The sequence below is a fragment of the Alexandromys fortis genome, unplaced genomic scaffold, assembly GCF_014885135.2.
Source record: "Alexandromys fortis isolate MF-2015 unplaced genomic scaffold, M_Fortis_MF-2015_v1.1 scaffold_7, whole genome shotgun sequence".
In the NCBI taxonomy this organism is placed as follows: domain Eukaryota; kingdom Metazoa; phylum Chordata; class Mammalia; order Rodentia; family Cricetidae; genus Alexandromys; species Alexandromys fortis.
The window spans coordinates 4,645,028-4,663,031 of NW_026067920.1; the positions used below are offsets into that span (position 1 = coordinate 4,645,028).

Sequence of the window (18,004 nt, forward strand, 5' to 3'; positions counted from 1 at the left end):
GGAAAGTGGGCTCACCCTGTGTTGTTGCAGGGCCTAGCAGTGGGTGCTTGCCTTGGTTTTTGGAACTGGCCCCACATCTGTTTCATTGCTTGACTTCAGTACAGCTGGGTCAGGTTTAGAAATGGCAGGTCTACTGGACAGTGATGGTGGCGCACACCTTTAATCCCAGCACTCCAGAGGCAGAGACAGGCAGATCTCTGAGTTCAAGGTCAGCTTGGTCAGAAGCAAGTTCCAGGACACCCATAGAGAAACCCTGTCTTGAACCACCACCACCTCCCAAAAAAAGGAAAAGAAGTAGCAGCCCCATGACAGAACTGTATATGAGCTGAGCATTTGAGAGCTGGCTGTATTTCAACTCTCATAACTGCTCTGTACCCCAGTGCTTGCCCAGGGGCCAGGTGCCCACACCTGATAAATGAAATCTGGCATTCCCTTCTACACTCCCAGCCACCTGCCCACACAGGCTCCTTCTAGACTATCAACATCCTCAATGTGCAGGGCACCATGCAGTTCTGAAAGGCCATCCTCATGGTCTTGGGCTGTGCCTCCTGGGGCCATGGTAAGGGAACAAGTTCTGTACCCTCTTCTGACTTCCAGGGATCCCAGAGCCTCCAGTGGGGTCACATGTAAACATCTTCCATGCCCATGTAACAGCCCTGAGCATTCTGCCTAGTAAAGAGATCGAAGGGAAACTCAGACCTCCTAAATTAATAAGAATTGTGCTGTGGGCATCAGGTGTGCTCAGATTTTAGCGGGGCTTAATCCTCCCCGCAGCTCAGTGCCAGCTCACCTTTAGGGGCTCAAGACTTAGTTCCAGGCTCATGCTTTGTGGGACCTGAGGAGACCTGTATCCCCTCATCCTGAGGGATCCCCTCATTCTGTGGAATAGCCCTGTTTTGTGGAGTCAGGCAAGTAAGTACTTCTTAGAATTGAAGCAGACTCGGGGCCCTGGGAGACTAGCAAGCGACAGCTTCATGTAAGGAGGTAACCGAATAAAGTACCACTGCTGTTGTGTCTGCTGTAAGACGATTTGTCCAGCTCAGTAGTCCTGACACCTACCAGGCTCTCCCAGCCTGCAAACCCCCTCAGATGGCCTCAGACTTGTCATCTCACAGCCCCACGTTGTGCCTGTCATGATCTGCACAGGGTGGGCAGGAGCTGGGACTGTGGCTGAGGAGTCCCAGAGAAGTGGGACCTGTGCCCACACTAAGTGTACTACTGTCGTAGACAGAATCCAGCCACAGGGACATGGAGAGGGCAGTGGGCCCGGTGGAGGCAGCTTCCCTGGGGTAGCCCAGCAGGGAGGAGGGTAAAGGTATAGTATCTACCTCCTGATCTTCCCAGGACCCCAGCACGTCTTGGGTGGTCTCCTGTAGCCATTCTTGGTGTCTTCTAGAATGCCTGATTGAAATTCCATTGGTCTCCAGGATCAAGAGGTACAAGTTACAGGTCAAGGGTAGGAACTGCTTGCTGGTTGGGATAGGTATTTAAAGGGCACAGCATGCCCACTGGCTGTAGTGAGGACCTAGTAAACATTCAGACAAGATGGATTTAGCCAGGAAATCGAAGTCCCCAGGTGACTCTAGAAAAGCCTTATGTGCCAGGGGAGTAGGGATGTGATTGTACCCGAGTCTCTCAGGACATTTGACACACACAGAATCAGTTTCTTGCCTTCTTGGGAAGATAAATCTTTCTCTTCCTTTTTCAAATTTTATCTGTTTTGTTGCAAGTATGTATGTACCCACAGAGACCAGAAGAGTTTGTCATATCCCCCAGTACTAGAGTTAAGGATAGTTGCTACCATCATGTAGGTGGTAGAAATGAAAGCTAGGTCCTCTACAAGAGCAGCAAGTACTCAACTAAATCAGAGTCATCTTTCCAGCCCAGAGGATAATTGTTGCTGCTGGTGCTCAGACCATTGGGGAACACAGCACATGCCAGTGGATAAGCAGGCTCCTGAGAGCTAGCGTGTCCCTGATGCTAGCCAGTACAAAACGGAAACCATCCGCCATCACTACCACCCATATCTAAAAGGCAAGGCAGTCAGAGAGCAGAGCAGAAAGAGCCTGACTTCAGTAAGGAATGGAGATTTGAATGCAGATCCAATGCTTGCAGCTTGAGCCATTCATACTCCCTTCCCATTGGGCAAGCCCGTATAGTAGACTCTGGTGGTGCAGCTCAAGGCCCCAACGTTTACCTCTTCTAAGGTGGCAATGGGACTATTATGGACAAGAGTGGCCCGACCTATGGCCCCGACCCTCAGGTCCACTTTCTGTCACCGTGGACCAACCCCTTGATGTTAAAACTTTTCTTGGATGCCACAGGAAGCTATGCTCAACATGGCACTAGGGGGCGCCACAGACTGGCACACAGCTGACCCAGGAAGTGTCAAGCCTGGTTCAGGGATGGGAATGTATCCATCTGGTCACACACTGCTGTGTCTAGACTTCAGTCAGGCCCTTTAACTGCCACCCCCTACCTGGTCACTATCATCAGGTGTGTGTGTGGCTGGAATGGAAACTGTCTGGTCTCCATTTTGGGGACCAACAACAGAACGAGACCTACGGCTTCCTCTAAAACCCAGTACCTCCCTGAAGATCAAGCTCTGTCTAGAATCAAAACTTCTGTTAGCATGGCTAAGCAAGTCTCCTGACCTAGAAGGTGGGCCTGATCCTAACCCAGGTCTCCTAAGGTTAGAAGTATGACAGACGAAATGGATGCAGGAAGGAAGGAAACACTCAAGTTCTCTGTTGTCCTGGAATGCACATCACCTGCATCATGCTTGGCCCAGTGTAGATTGCAGAAACCAGAGGTCTGGCCACCTACCTTCCTGCAAGTTAGCACATACACTTAAGCACTTTCTGTCTTCATGGAATCCCTCCTGTCAAGACAGCCAGGAAGCTAGAGAGGCCAAGTGCACTTCTCCCACACACCCATGATCCCCTCCTGTGGACACATCTCCTAGTGCATCCTGTCCTTTGGACCTCTAGACGCTGGTAACCCTAAGATTCTGCCTGCTACTTACACCACAGTAAAGCAACCCCCCCCCCAACCCAGCTGTCCTTACTTTGGGAGGGAAAAGCAGGTAATTAGTTCCCTGGGAGCCTGAGACCAGCACCTTGCTCTAGGGAGCAGACACTGCTGATTCCTTAGATGGCGTTATGCCTCCGCCTCTGGCCTGTCTCCTCACCCTCCCAGCCCCCACCCCCGGCAGTAAGGAAACAGTTGCACAGGTCCCAGGACACAAGAGAGCACTCTGAAGATCAGAACCAGTTCTCACTTTTATTTTTTGGAAAGTAAGTTGGTTAACAAAATCACATCTGCCAGTGTGGACTGACAAACTATGTGCTGGGTCCCAAGAAAAGTCACCCTGAGCCACTGTCCTGGCCCTGCTGGCTGATAGGCAAGGGACAGCCACCCAAGCCTAGGGCCTGTAACAGTACAGAAAGTAACAAACTGAATTCACCACTTACTCCCAAACTTTGAAAGGTAGCAGTCTAGGCTATAAAGTCTAGAAGCACTGCATGGAAGTGTTAAGCCTATAGCAAATACAACTTGTAAAGACTCAATAAATTATATATAGATAGATAGATATATAAACTTGTAACATCTATTAACATCGAACCTCAGGCAGGGCTGGCCCCTCCCTGAACATAGGCTTCTGCCTGGAATACTATCAATTAGAATAATCTGTATGAAAATACCAGTCACCTTGAAACTTTAAAAAAAAAAATCTCCTGAAGGAAGTTCCTATATAAATCTAATCCCCCACAAAAGAGGGCCAAAGGAAATAAAAAATGCTCACTGGAGCCAGCTCTAAGAGGGCTGCTCAAGCTTCCAAGGGCCCGCCTCCAGCCTTGATGTGGGCCAGATGCACCTCAGCAACCCCCTAAATTCAGCATAAACCTCTTCAACTGTTAATAAGTTATAACTTAAAATTTCTGCAATACAAATACCCTGGGACTAAATGCTAGGAACCTGGGGATCCAAGGGTTGATAAATAGCTTTACAAATATACAGGTCTAGATACAAACAAAATTGTGCTGCCAGAAAAGCCCCTTGCCTCTCGGCTTGCTCTTGGCATTTTACCAGAGAGCCCCATGGGGTATCCTGCTCCTCTGGCCTCAGCTTTGCCTGCCTCCATATAGATATTCTTTTTTTATAAATGTACATTTGCTTCTGGAATAAACCTTTTGACAGACGTTATGGCTCCTTCAGGTACCCGTAATTTCAGTCTGAGGGGCAGGGTGAAAAACGCCTGGGGGTGGAGAGCTGTGACTCGCCCCCAAGCATAAGGTGCCATATTAGGAGGGAGGCTTGCCACATAGGGCAGAGCTTCCCTGCAGGCTCAGCTTTGGGCACCCAAAAGGCCAAGGTCCACCCTGGACATGGAGTATGGTCCTCTCTGCAACGGTCCCTGCAAGGTGGCAGTGGGAAATGAGGGAGCCAGAACCCCAGAATTGCACAGGATGGGCCCTCTTACATTCTACATTTGGTGCTCCCAACCCTGGCCAGTCAGGAGACCACTATACAGCAGTGCGTGTCCCCAAGTGGCCTCTGCACCCAGGAGCCAAGGACACACACACACACAGCAAGTCCTGTCCACTGTTAGCCCATCACACTGGGCTGGCTGGGGTCCACTGCACACCAGCAGTAGCAGGGCGGGCTAGGGTCCGCGTAAACATTGGCTAGGTTTGATCTGCAGGACTGTCGGCCCCTCACGTCCGAGGTCCCCCATTACTGGGTGGACCTGGGGGCAGCAAGTCGTGGGTGAACACGGAGTCGTCCCCTGAGGAGCTGGAGCTAGGAGTATCCTGGCCACCTGGGGAGTACTGCTCAAACGGCACCGACAAGTCCAGGTATTCCTGGTGGCAGAGAAGGCTGTCAGGACTGTGCCTTGGCACCCTCTCCACTCCCATGGCAATCTGTGTTCAGCCTGTGCTCCTGAAGGGCAGCCCCACAACTGGAGCTCCAAGGAGCAATACCCCCACAGGGAGCAGGACCGCGTGGCACTTACATCAGTTGATGTCACAGTAAGGATGCGGTCTAAATCCTCTACCAGCTGCTTGAAGGTAGGCCTCTGTGAAGGCACTGCGTGCCAACATTCCCGCATGATCATGTACCTGTGGCAAAACAGCTCTGAGTTCCTGGCCTGCTGCCAAGCCCTACCTCATCCCAGGGACCCTGGTGGGAATCCTGCCATTCCCAGGGACTGGACAGAAAAGGAAAGGATGCTTTGCTCACAGGTCGTGTGTGCAGTTGGCTGGCTTGTCCATGCGGTGGCCCTCTTTCAACAGCTTGAAAAGCTCTTCCACTGGGATGCCAGGATACGGTGAGCCCCCCAGTGTAAAGATCTCCCAGAGCAGGACCCCAAAAGACCAGCTACAAGGGAGTGAGGACAAAGGCCCTGTTACTCCTGGCCCATTGCTGCAGCAGCCCTGAACCAGGACACGCCACCAATGGGAAAGGGGTGGGGGCATCAGGACAAGGAAGACACCAGGGCTGCACTGATGGCCCAATAAGGATAAACCGAGAACACCAGAACCTTGAAGGCTCTGTCCCCAGAACTCCCTCATCCTATGTGTGGACACGTACACATCACTCTGGTGGGTGTAGACTCGGTCAAACAGGGCCTCTGGTGCCATCCACTTCACAGGTAGCCGGCCCTGGGCAGAGGGAGAAGTGTTAGCTCTCACGTGTCCACTGGTACAGGGGCCCCACACCCTAACCACCCAGGACTCACATTTGTGGTCTTCTTGTAGTAGTCTAGATTGTGTACGTCACGGGCCAGGCCGAAGTCTGCAATCTTCATGACATTGTCCTCAGTCACCAGCACATTCCGGGCAGCCAAGTCTCTGTGAATGCACTGAGGAGACACAGAAGGGCTCAGCTGACCCCAGCCCAGGGAATCTTGTCACCCGCTCTTCTACCCAGAGAGGCCCCAGCTGGTTTGGGCCCCATCTCTGCTCACCTTCTGGGAAGCCAGGTATTCCATGCCCCGTGCCACCTGGTAGGCACAAGATACTAGATCCTTGCAAGTAAGCTGTTCTTCTGGAAGCCTACAGGCATCAAAGGAATAGTCCATGCCTGGAGGCCGCCGTGCCCGCAGGAACTCTCGTAGGTTGCCCTTGGCTGCATACTCCACCAGCACATACAGGGGCCCTGGAAACACACACACCTGAGATGCTGCGTTACTCAAGAGTCTCCACCCACCAGTCTGCCCGCCTGCTGCACCTACCACCCTGTGTGCAGGCCCCCAGGAGGTTGATGATGTTCTTGTGCTTGCCAATCATTTTCATCATCTCCATCTCTGACACCAGGTCCGACAGGTCCTTGTCAGTGGCATCATCTGTGCCAGGAATGACATGTCAGCTGGTAGCCCCACAGCCCTCAAAGGCCCCTTCCATTTCTCTTCATTCTCACCTTTCAGCATCTTCACAGCCACGGTGACAGGCTTGGCAGTGCGGTCCTTGTCAATGCCGATAGCTTCTGCCATGACGACCTGGCCAAAGCAGCCTTCTCCAAGAGGCTTACCAAGTGTCAGCCTGCTCACAGAAACAGAAGAAGTTAACTGTGTGCCTAGCACCCCTAGGTCTCATGGTCATGTGTCCTGGAAGCCTTCTGGGCATTTGCTTGTGAAGACAAAGAGTAACCCCTCAGGAGCATCATCCCACCTCCAACAGCCCCCACCAACTACACACTAAACCCCACCAATGTCCATTATCACCACTGACCGAGTCCTGGATAGCTCCCACTTGGGGTCAGCAGGAAGCTCAAGTTCAGAAACATTGGCCAGAACAGGACCTTCTCCGGAGGACAGCCGGGCAATGCGGACCAGAGGTGTGTTGGAGTTCATAGAGGAGTTCGACTCCAAGGATACCTGCTTGGGTCATCAGGGACAGGTTGGTACCACACAATGTGGGCTGAGCGTTGCAATGGGGATGGGGTGGTATAGCCCCAAGTCTACGTGAGGCAGAGTACTGACTGCTCTGACTCCTATAGGGGTTACTGAGGACACCTAAAAAAAGCGTTTGCCTCTCAGAATTTGGGCTCCAGATGGGAAGAGAGATAGGAGGGATCAGCCCACCCAACTGCAGAGAAGTGAGTCCCAGGCCCTGGGTACTGTTGGACTTTAGGAGACCCAAGGCACAACAAGGAGCTCAAAACCTGGTATCTACTTTCTGTTACCTGTCGCTTAAGCGGGAAGCGAGAGACCTTGTGCACGGTGGGTGAGCCCAGGCCCTTCTTTGGGGGACTGCGAAGGCGGCAAAGTGTCACAGCTGCCACCACCAGGATGAAGAGGAAGAAGCCCACCCCATAGCTGAGGATGCCTGCATACACGCTGCCAGCCTCGTCCGCTTCCATCAGTTCCTCCTCAGCTGTAAAGACACAAGTTTTGGGGCCTCATCCAGCCTTTTTGGGCTTCCCACCGGCTGGACACAGGCACCAGTGGGGGAGGGAAAAGACCTAGGATACTCAGAAACAGGGGGCCCCAAGGCCCCCACTTGCCTTGGTAAGGTAGTCAAAAACATCTGTAAGTCAGCAGGGCCAGACCCAGAAGAGAAGCCCAGCAGAGCCAAAAGCACCCACACTGCCACCCAGGCGCCCAGGAGATGCCAGAGCCACAGATCAGGACTATGGGGGCCCAAGTGAAGGATGAAGGGGAGACTCTCACAGGACCAAGATGGTTAATTAATGTTCCCATTTTCTCAGGATGGGCAGCAGTAAGCCGTAAGGGGTCCCCTACAGTCACAGACAGCTTTGGCATGTCCTGAGCCAGCACCCCAAGAAGACAGGTGCAGCGTGAGCAGAAGCCAGTACCTGGCAGCACCACCAGCCACGCAGAGTGATGGGAAAACCCGATAGAATTGCCCGCCAGGCAGGTGTACTCCCCCGCGTCCTCAAAGGTGACATTGTGCAAGGACAGAACCTCTAGCTCCTTGTCGGTGGTGTTAGCGCCTGCCGTCTACAAAAAGAGAACAAAGCGCGATAGGCAAGCGCCAGCACTTCCCTTTGGGAACCACAGCAGTCCACACGGAGATGATCCAGCCAGGCTGCAAGGAAAACGCCGCCACCACCACAACCACGGCCACCACCATGGCCCTGCCACAGCCAGCCACGGAGGCCCAGGGCCCTCTGCCTCCTGCACCGAGGCACTGAGCCTGAAGCCAGTCCCTCCACCGGTGGCGAGTCCTCTGTCCCAAGGTGAGCAACAGGCAGGTGGGCAGCATGGTGCCAACACAGAGGCAGCATGCAGAATTAGTGCAGATACAGGAGAGGTACAGTTGGAAAGATGGGCAGGCGCATGAATAGGAAGGCAGAGGGCATCAGAGCCAGCCGGAGCTGGGTGTGAAATCGACGCTCACAAACAGCACAGGGCTCAGCCCCTGGGAGGCTCTAGGGATCTTCAACGTGTGCCAAGTGGGGAATGCGAGTGGACAGCACAGGTCAGGGGAGGGGCCAGTCAATGGTAGTAGCCAAGGACCACCAATGTATCGGAGGGAACATACGCAGAATGCGAGCCGCAGGCGGGATCAAGCAGGAGGGGGTCGTGCAGGGCATGCAGGCAGGTGCGTGGCTGGAGCGTTGGAGCTGGAGCTCAGCGTGCCAGGCAGGCATGGGACAGAGTGTTACCTGCTTGGGGCCCGTGAACACGCAGCCAAAAGGCCTTCTCAGCCACGCCTATGAAATTGGTGGCTCGACAGAGGTACTCGCCCCCATCCCGCTCCGACACATTAGCCAGGCGGAGGCGTGCGTCTGCCTCCACATTTTCACTGATCCAGGACTGCGGGGACAAGAGACTGGGCTCAGGCACACCCCGAGCCAGCTCCAGAAGGACATGAGGATGAGGCAGGGCAAGGGAGATCCCTAAGGATAGGCTGGGGGCTGGGCAGCAACACCTAGAAGGCTGCCTGGAGGAGAGGTTTATCATTGCTATGGTAGGTGTGGTTTCAGAGAGGCCTTCTAAACAACCACACACATGCGCGCGCGCGCGCACACACACACGCATGCACACACAGAGAATCCACAGCCTCCAAACCCTCGCCCCAGGGGTCATGTCAGGGCAACTAGCTTATGCTCAATAACACCCACACCCATAGTGGGAGGCACACCGGACAAGGCCCCAGCAGGCCTCTCTAACAGCCAGGATTCTGTTCCTGCCAGTGTCTATTCCCCTCCCCCACCAGACCTCCTTGTCTCTGAACAGATGTTTCTCTTTGGGCTTCCAGTGTCACAAATGTCCCAACTCGTGTGGCCCCCACCCGGTCGGAGGCAGGGCAGAGCCAGTGCGGCACTGCAAGCAGATGACACCAGCCAATCCAGGCCAGCTTGGGAGTGTCTAGTCAGTCCTCTAGGATCCAGAGGTTACTAACTCAGCCATCATCCTCCTGCCCTGGGCACTCAGAGCAGACAGGGAAACAAGTTCCCTGGCAGGACAAAAACAACACTGAGCCTGCCGGGAGCTCAGAGCAGGTGAGAAGCACTGAGATTTGCGGCCCCTGCTCAGAAACGTCAACACCTGGGCCTAAATCCCAACAAATCTCTCAGCCAAAAGCGACTTAGGAACCAGGGGGCCGAGGCAGCCCCAGCTGACCCATCCACCCACCAGATGGCAGCAGCGCCTACCTTGAGCACAGTGACGTAAGGTGTGCCGTCAGGGCCCACCTTGCTCCCGTTCACTTCCACGTGTTTCAGCCACTGGATGTGTGGCTGCGCATCACTGTACACCTTGCAGTGGAACTCCACATCACTGCCCAGAACGGCTGTCTGGTTGGCTGGCAGCCCAGCCTGCAGGATAGGCCGGTGTGGGGAACGCTCTGCAAAGAAGCAGCCAAGTCAGGGGCGGTGGGCCAAGGAGCCCAGGGATGCCCTGCCTTAGCCACCCCCGGCCAGGCCCTCACCCAGCACGTCCAGGGTGTATGTCTGTCGGATGCTGCCGAACTTGTTCTCTACCACACACGTATAGTTGCCGCGATCAGAGGGCACCACGCTCTCCATGACCAAACTCCACTGCTGGTGCCGAAGCTACAGGTAAAGTTAGGGTGTGAGCGGATGCAGACTAGACCGCGCGGCCAGGCCCTGGCACTCCAGGCCCCCTCCCAGACCCACCTTGATGCCCCCTATGCGATGCTCCCCTCGGAATTCTTTGCCGTTTTTCAGCCAGGAGATGGAGGGGGTAGGGTTGCCGGCAGCTGGGCAGCGGAAGCGTACAGTGTTTGCAGCTGGCACAGCCAGAAGTTTCTTATCCATACGCTCTGGTCGAGTCCAGTAAGGGGCCCCTGGTGGCGCAAGTACCCATAACAATTAATCACTGCACCCTTCCCAAACCGCCTGCCCACCCACCCTCCAGCATGCTACCCTTCTATATTGAGAGTCCTCTGTTTCGCTTAGACGGGCTCCCTGAAGCCTCAACACTATGCACCCACAGCTGCCGCACTCTCAGACCTGCCATGCCCTCTCCTTGCCCTTTGGTGCAGACACGCTGCTGCAGATCCCCAGAAGGGAGATCCCAGTAGGATGCAGATCCTGGGAGAGCGCCAGGCCAGGCCAGGCCACCCAAGTACTCAGTCCGCACAACCTAGCCTCCCCATCTATAGCTACGCACACACTATCTGTGATGCCCCCTTACACAGCGTGGATCTCAGCACCACAGCACAGCCACCAGGGTCCTTAATCCCTGGTTCAACTTGCTCCTCAATAGCAACCTGAGCACCATGACCGACTGTACGCAGACCGAAATCCTTCAGGCCAGCTCCACCTCCTCACCACTCCTGGAGCTGTAGCAATGTTATCCTCCAGCCACCAGACTACGGCAGCCCAGCCCAACCCTGGCCAGCTCTCTGTGCATAGGTTCTAAGCTCACCTGTATCTTCAGCCACGTCCTCCCCATCTTCGTCATCTCCTGAAGATGGAGCATCTGCAATAGTTGCAAGTAGACAGGGGTTCTGTGATACCCCAACATCCAGAGATCCGTTGCTCCCCATATTTGGTGTCCCCTGCTCTCCACATTCAGGGCCCACTGCTCCCTGTCTTTGGGGTCCTACTTTTGCAATGCGACTCTTTCAGACAGTACACACATTTGGGGGTAACCCCTCCTCTGTATCTGCACCAAGCAACACTCTTAGGCAAGGGATGCCGCAGCCACCCTGCCCAGGACTGCATGACCCCCCAGCTATTAAGATACTCAACACACTTGACAGCTCCGTTCACCCATCACTTACCTGTCACACGCACACTGAAGTGGCACAGCACGCGCTGAGTGAGCCGCTGCTGGCAGCTGTAGACCCCGGCATCTTCATGGGAGGCATTCAGCACTTGGAGCCTCTGAGGTCCTACCAGGATGCGGTGGGAAGCCACCAGCCCTGTGCCATCCTTAGCCCAGAAAGTGGGACCTGTGGGGGCACCTCCAGGTGGATTGCAGCTTAGTTCCACGGTGTCCCCACTGCCAAAGGCCACCTGCTCCTGCTGGCTAGGTGCAGGCCCCGGAACCTCTGTAGATGAAAATGGAAAGAGATGTGTCAAAGCAGCACGCCAAAGGCCCCGCATTCCACTTTGTAAACACACTAGCAAAAGCTATAGCAGGCAAGTGAGGGCTGTGCTCCTGGGGCCCGGGTGACTGACAGTGTTCAAAACCAGGGGTGGGGCTGGTTTAGTGAGAGCCCAGGAGCATCAGCGTCGCAGCTCTCAATGGTCTGGGCTAAGGCTTCTGCCTCTGTCCCGTATTAAGAAGCTGTCTTCCAAAGACATGAAGAGACACAGCAACCCCCCCCCCCCACTAACTCAGGTCTAAGTGTCGTGGAAAGTGGGGGACAGCTCTTTGGTACAGTACTTCCCGGGTATGTCTAAAGCCCTGAGCTCATTCCCAGCACCAGGAAAAGTGTCATCAAAACTCTTCTTCCTCTGATTCTTCCATCATGTGGAAATACACAAACAACCCTTGGCTTAAAGGGAGGCACAAAAGCAGGCTGGGGACAGGCTGTTCTTCACTGGCCTCTGGCTCAAAACACAAAGAAATAGGGAGTCCTTTCAAGGGCCCTCTTAGCACCCAACCCTCGTCTTGGCTTCTAAACCATATTAGTGGAGAGCCAGGGAACAGAACACACTTTAGCAATAGCAAGGGGAAAGCTGGGTATGGTGGGGCTCACGCATTCAGAAGGCTGAGGCAGGACTGCCACGGGCTGAAGCCAGCCTGACTACAGTGTGAGACTGTCTCAGATACAAAATAAAAATGAATGAAAGAAGGGACGACACAAGGCTGTGCAAGAACCTGGGTGGACAGCCCTGGCTGGGACACTCTGCAAGGGCTGCTATCACAGGAGCTGTGGACCTCATCAGCAGCCACGTGTACCAGGTAAGGGGTCCCTGGGCTGGGACAGTCCAGGCCTTGCAGCTTAAATGTCCCTTCTACATAGCGGTCAGTTAGAAAGATAGGGAAGACAAACATTAAGAACACCAATCAACCTGGATACATCTGTCTCTGGCCAGTGGGATAAAGGATCCAGACGAGCTCACAGGGTGACTAAGGACATGGGACCCCCATCACATCTCTCCTGCCCAGGTGCAGCCAGCTCATGAGGGGCACCAAAGACCTCACACTCAGGGACTCACTACCAGCTGGGCGATCACCTCCAGGCCTCCCTGCCAGGATCCAACAATGCCCATCACAGGGGCAGCTGGGCTCACGGCCCAGGACAGGAGTGGGTGGTCCCTGAGCAGACCTCTTCTTCAGATCCAGCTGGACTGGCTATAATGTCACTTGTCATTCTGCCGACGCATGGCCTAGATTCGAGGCCCAGCTGTCCACTCTGGCCACAGCAGTCCTTGGTCAGGCCCAATCCTGTCCATCCCAGAGTCAGACCACAGGCTCATAGTCCACCAGGACTCTGAGAGCCAGAGGGATCCAGACGCCCCTGGAGTTACCCATGATGCTCATCTGCCACAGAGCCCTGGGGCTTTAAAAGTTGTCCTGGCCAGGTGCCACAGCGAGGGGCCTTCTATCTGGACTTCCAATCCTGCTGCCCCGTCCTAAGGAGACCACCCAATGCTGGGAGCTGTTTGAGCCCCCCCCCCCCCAGAACAGACTAGTCCACAGCCTCAGTCTAGGCTTTGGCCCAAGGGCAACAGTCAGTTGGTTCCGGTTTGGTCTGGGCAAGACTACAGGTCAAGCCATTCAACACAAGTATTTGCTTCAAACTAATTCAGAGGCAAACGAGAGGAGGACACAACAAGTCCCTAGGGTCAGCCCCTTGGACAAGTAGGTGGCTTGGGATGGCGAGGGGAAATGGTTCTGTCAGCTAAGACCTGACCTCTGACCTGCCCACCCATCCCTGTCCACTAGGAGCCAGCAGAAACAAGACACCTAAAGTTTGGAGGCCTGGGACAACAACGTTATCCACCACCACCACCACCCCAGAGTCACAAAGCTTAGAAAAACTTGAGTTAGGCAGGTAACAAGGGAAGGACAGTACAGGATGGTGCTTGAGACAACACAGAGTATGGTAGAAGCAGAGCACTGGCCAGTGGTACTCCCAAAACATCAGCTCCAGAAGTGCACAGATAACGTCCTAGGAGCCACCATCAAAGAGTACCCAAATGCAACACACGGAGAGTACCCACGGAGAGGACAGCGTCCCCCACCACCCGTGTGCCCTATATGCTTAAGGGGCAGGCTAGGAGACACTGTGTCCCACTCAGGCCTTGCTGGGTCTGTCGTCACCCAGATGGCCTAGATTTCCCCTCACTAGGATACAATGTACAAATCCCTACTTGCAGACCTAAGGTCCAAAAAGGACTGGTCAAGAGGCTAGGGCCTGTTCGGGGATGAGGAGAACCTCTTCCTGGGCATCTTGAATAAAACAATGTTGTATAGATCCCACAGCTGACCAGCTGTCACAAGGGCTGCATCCCATCCCAAGGACCCGAAACTATGTCTGGTCACTACTGTTGAGGCACGAGTGACCACTACAGAACTAGCAGCAAATCCAGACCTGTTTCTGAGGTCACCCTAAGGACTCCAGGGACCTCAGCTTTGGAGCAACACCAGGACCCGGATCCAGGCAACATCTGCTTTGGGAGGGAACACACCTGGCGTAAGAGGTATGAGCAGGTTTATGATTTAAACAACCAGAGAGGAGAGTGCCCCAAGAACTCTGAAGCCAAGGAAGGGTCTCTTGCCTTCCTCTCCTCCCCTACTCGCTCCCATCCCACCAGGAGGCATCCCACTTTCCAGCTTCATAGTAAAGTCAAGACAGAAAAAAACGAAAAGAATCCAGAGGCTGGGCGGGCTAATGAGGGTTTACTGGGGATTATCTGGTTTAATCCCCGAAACAACCCAGCCATTACCAGACCTCCTTGGCATGACAGGTGAGGAAACTTAAGTTCTAGGAGGGTACCCAAGCCTAGGCAGGCCTCAACCCCAGGTGGCTTTACTCACAGCTCAGTCATTTCCCAACCTGGCAGGCCCCCTTTCCCCCAAACCTCACCTTACCCAGAACCTACCCTGGGTAATAATTCATTTGCCTTGTAGGCACAACGGTCTAAAAAAGGGAGGGGGGAGGGTTCCAGGTCCGACAGGCCCCAAGTGAAACATGAATGTGGCCCGAAGCACAGGGGCTGCTAGGCTCAGCGTAGGACCCAAAGCTTCAGGGCCTAAGATCAGCCCCAGTTAATGAACCACCGAGGGCCTGCAGGGCTCAAAGTCCAGCTCTGCGGGGGCGGGGGCGGGGGGGGGGCGCAGGCAACGCCCAGAGAGGTGCAAGGCTCGACTTCTGTCACCCTCTGCTTCAGGCCCGTGTAGGGGTCAACTTCTGGACCCCCTGCGGCCTACTCTCTACCCACAGAGCACACCAGCTGGGCTCGTCCCTCCAGGGGTGGCCAGGGTAGGCTGGAGCCTTAGCCCCGCCCCGCACTATTGACCCCAGCCAGCTCCAATTCGGTAATTTATGTTCCCGGGGAAAGCGCCAGCCGAGACCTCTGTAAACTTCACCAGGTCTTTGTATTTTTACTGCCCGGCCCATCTCGTTAAGGAACCGGATTAAGTTTATTGGTCTATCAATTCCCTACCTGTCTCACAGGCTCGAACGCTGGGGCGCGGGACGGGCGCAAATCCCACCGATCCCGGGCCGCCCGGCTCAACTTTGGTTCCTATAGCAAGGACGTGCCAGGCCGCCACAGTCACTGCCTGGAGCACAGTGAGGGTGTGCGCTCTGCCCCGCCACCCCTACCCTTGCTCACTGACACCCGAGGCAGGGAGTAATATCTTCATCTGAATACACATGCTAATGTGGTCCAGTCGCCGGCCATTCGGCGCCCGGGAGCCAGGCCGTCATAGCAGGCACTAAAAGCGCGCGCTGACCTCCCGACCGCCTCTGTCACGCCGCTGAAAGACACGCACATTCAGGCTACCGGCCCACTTTCATTCATAAAAAAAAAAAATGACATTGTTCCGAGAAGCTGCAGCCGCTGAGGGAGAAAGGGGCGAGGGGGCGCCGGGAGGGGCACGCCGCCATCTGCCTCGTCCCGCTGCGCTCGCCGCACTCGCACCTCCCCGAGAGGCCGCGCCGCCATCAATGCGCGGTCTGTGGCCGCCAGGGTACAAAGGAGCGGCTGTTCGGCCTCAGCTCGGGTGGGGCGACAGCTTACCGAGCGAAGGCCTCCCTCCGCGCGGCCTCCCGCCAGACCACTGCTCTGCTTTGCCACGCTGCCGCCGGGCACAACCAGGGGCCGCGCGCGATGCACCCCTGGGTGGCGGCGGGACGCAGGGCTGACTGGCCATGGCTCCCTACCGTATTCTCAGCCTACGGCCCCGTCTGACGGCACTCCGAGTCCCAACGGACTTTGGCGGCCAGCCCGGCTACGTAGGCGGCGCCACGATCCCGGGACAACCGCCCCTCACCTCCCAGAGTGCCGCCTGAAGGGCGGTCCGTGCGCGCCCCTGGGAACCGACCCCTCAGGCCGCCTGCAAGATCAGAGAGGAGCAGCGGCGCTGAAGCTGTCATCTTGTCATGCGAGACCCTGGGCGACAGTGCTGAGCTCTGGCTGGGACACTACTCCCGTCCATTTCCAAAGTCCAACCTTCACTTTGGCCAAAACCGAGCAACTGTGCCAGGAACACGAGGGAACCAACAACAGACACTTTCCGTTCCCGCAGATAAGAGAAGCAACACTGAGAATCATGGAAAATCGGCTCGCGAGCCCTCCCGCGTGTCGGGGACCAGGGTCACCGCGCACCGTTCCACCGTGGCGCTTCTCACTTGAGTGGTGGTTCTGAGACTCCAGACCCACCATAAACCGCCGCTCCAGATCTGACAGCGATCTGCCGAACGGGACACAGAATCGAGACGCACTGGCCGTGATGCTCCCCACTCAAGGACAGTTTGCAGTTCTCAAAACCTCTGGGGGCCAAGATCGCCCTCCCCGCCCCCCCGGAAGACACCTTAGGTTAGTCCTCCTTACCTGCCGTTCTCCGCACAACTCGCTGTTCTGGGCCGGGTGGCTCGGAGGTAGCTCCGGCCACGACAGCAAAGCAGAACGCTAGCACGCAGACCCGGACTACCATGGCTGGAGCGGGGACCGCGGCGTCCTCAAGTCGCGCGCGCGGGCATGCTGCACCCCCCACGCCCGGCTCCGGCGCCGGTGGGAGGGCGCCGCTCCGGAGTCTGCGGGAGGAGAGCACAGAGTTTACTCGGGAGGGCAGGGGAGGAGGGCGGCCTCACTCCTGCGCCCGGACCCCCGGCCGCCCCGCCCGCCGCCTCCCTGGGCTTCGGGGCTGCTTGGCGCCGGCCGCCTCCTCCCAACCGCGGTCTCTCTCTCCTCCCCTCCCTGGCTGCTGCAGAACCCTCCCAGGACAGCGGCAGTAGCAGCAAACTTTCTCGATCGGGAAGCCCGTGCCTGGCCCGGCCTCGCCGCACGCACGGACCGCTCCAGCTCCAGTCCGCCTCGGGTCCTGACCGCTTCAGCGCCCGCCCGACCCCTCCGAGCGCCGGCCGGGTCTTTCACACCAACCTGGCGGTTGCTAGAGCCCGGCTCACCACGCGCAGTCCCGGTCTCAGCTCTCAACCCGCCCTCCCAGGATCTCTTCTGTCCCAGCGGCCGTCCGCCCTCCGGTGAGTCCCAGGGCCGGAGTGGACCGCACGGCGCCAGCTGCTCCCGCCACCCCCGCCGCCAGAGTGCACTGAACTGGGGCTGCCGGGCGCGCAGCAGCCAGTCGGGGGACGGCCTGCTCCAGCCACGCCCCCGAAACGCCCCTTCCCGGGCGGCCGAGGGGCGGGGGATCCGAGGAGGCGTGGTCAGGCGGGGGCGCCGGGCGGTCCCGGAGGGCGTGGGAGCCGAGCTGGGACCGAGCGGGAGAGACCAGGGTAGCACACTCGACCCCTCGAAGCAACGTCGAGCTCAGGACTGTCTGCCAGCATGCTGCCTTTTCCAATAAGACGAAGGGGCTCAGAGGGGCGGTGTCGGTGGCGTTTCCAGGTGTTAAGGCGGCTTCACAGTGAACCGGCCCCTGAACTGAACCTTGTGCAAAGAATCGCAATTCCGCGGGTGCTGAGCCTGATCGCATTCCAGGCGGACAAATGGGTGTGAAGCGGCCTTGTGGTGAAAGATGGAGCAGCGTTTACACGACGACTGAAGACGCAGGGAATGCATCCTAGAAAAGGATACTGTACTTATCAAACCAACCGGTGGTGACCCACATGAGCTCAGCTGCCTGAATGCCCTGCTTCAGGGTGATGTTCACACTTCCCCAAGACACAAGGCTGGAAGTAAACTTAGTTCCCTGCCTCGGAATAAGAGAAGAGCTAGGGATACCAGGGGGAAGAACTGGCTGTCTGAACTCCAGCCTGGGGAGGTCTTAACGCAGCACATCCATCCTGGGGACACATTCCATCTGCGGAGTGTCACACTGACAGCTGCTCCCAGGAGGATCAACCTGGCCACCCCATCATGTTGGCAAGCTGTTGTAAGCGCTGCCTTGCAGACCCTCTGAAATAGCACCCACCACCACCAT

At 56.3% G+C, this 18,004-nt stretch overlaps 1 protein-coding gene across 7 annotated transcripts; it reads right to left on the minus strand.

The window, feature by feature from the left end:
- Positions 1-3,263: 3,263 nt before the first annotated feature.
- Positions 3,264-17,219, minus strand: Fgfr3 (fibroblast growth factor receptor 3). 7 transcript variants are annotated; one of them, XM_050141150.1, is made up of 18 exons: positions 17,005-17,219; positions 16,456-16,658; positions 11,223-11,492; positions 10,865-10,918; positions 10,111-10,280; positions 9,903-10,026; positions 9,628-9,818; positions 7,822-7,966; positions 7,189-7,379; positions 6,735-6,883; positions 6,424-6,545; positions 6,239-6,349; positions 5,972-6,162; positions 5,744-5,866; positions 5,596-5,666; positions 5,245-5,382; positions 5,018-5,123; positions 3,264-4,865 (listed from the first exon to the last, which is right to left on the minus strand). In XM_050141150.1, the coding sequence occupies exons 2-18, from the start codon at positions 16,556-16,558 to the stop codon at positions 4,719-4,721; spliced, it is 2,406 nt and encodes an 801-aa protein (XP_049997107.1). In that variant the 5' UTR covers positions 16,559-16,658; positions 17,005-17,219; the 3' UTR covers positions 3,264-4,718. The 7 variants fall into 7 exon arrangements, with proteins under 7 accessions (XP_049997107.1, XP_049997108.1, XP_049997106.1 ...); XM_050141151.1 differs by having other exon boundaries at positions 6,735-6,880; positions 17,005-17,218; XM_050141149.1 differs by lacking the exon at positions 7,822-7,966 and adding an exon at positions 8,635-8,785 and having other exon boundaries at positions 6,735-6,880; positions 17,005-17,217.
- Positions 17,220-18,004: the final 785 nt, after the last annotated feature.

Bases quoted from the DNA above. Each gene is read 5' to 3' on its own strand.
- Fgfr3 (XM_050141145.1), bottom strand. From the start codon at position 15,775: ATGGCCAGTCAGCCCTGCGTCCCGCCGCCACCCAGGGGTGCATCGCGC. The intron at 6,884-7,188 runs GTAACAGAAAGT...TGATGACCCAAG, and splicing joins GCTTCCCGCTTAAGCGACAG to CAGGTATCCTTGGAGTCGAA. The intron at 6,163-6,238 runs GTAGGTGCAGCA...GTGTGTTTCCAG, and splicing joins GGGGGCCTGCACACAGGGTG to GGCCCCTGTATGTGCTGGTG.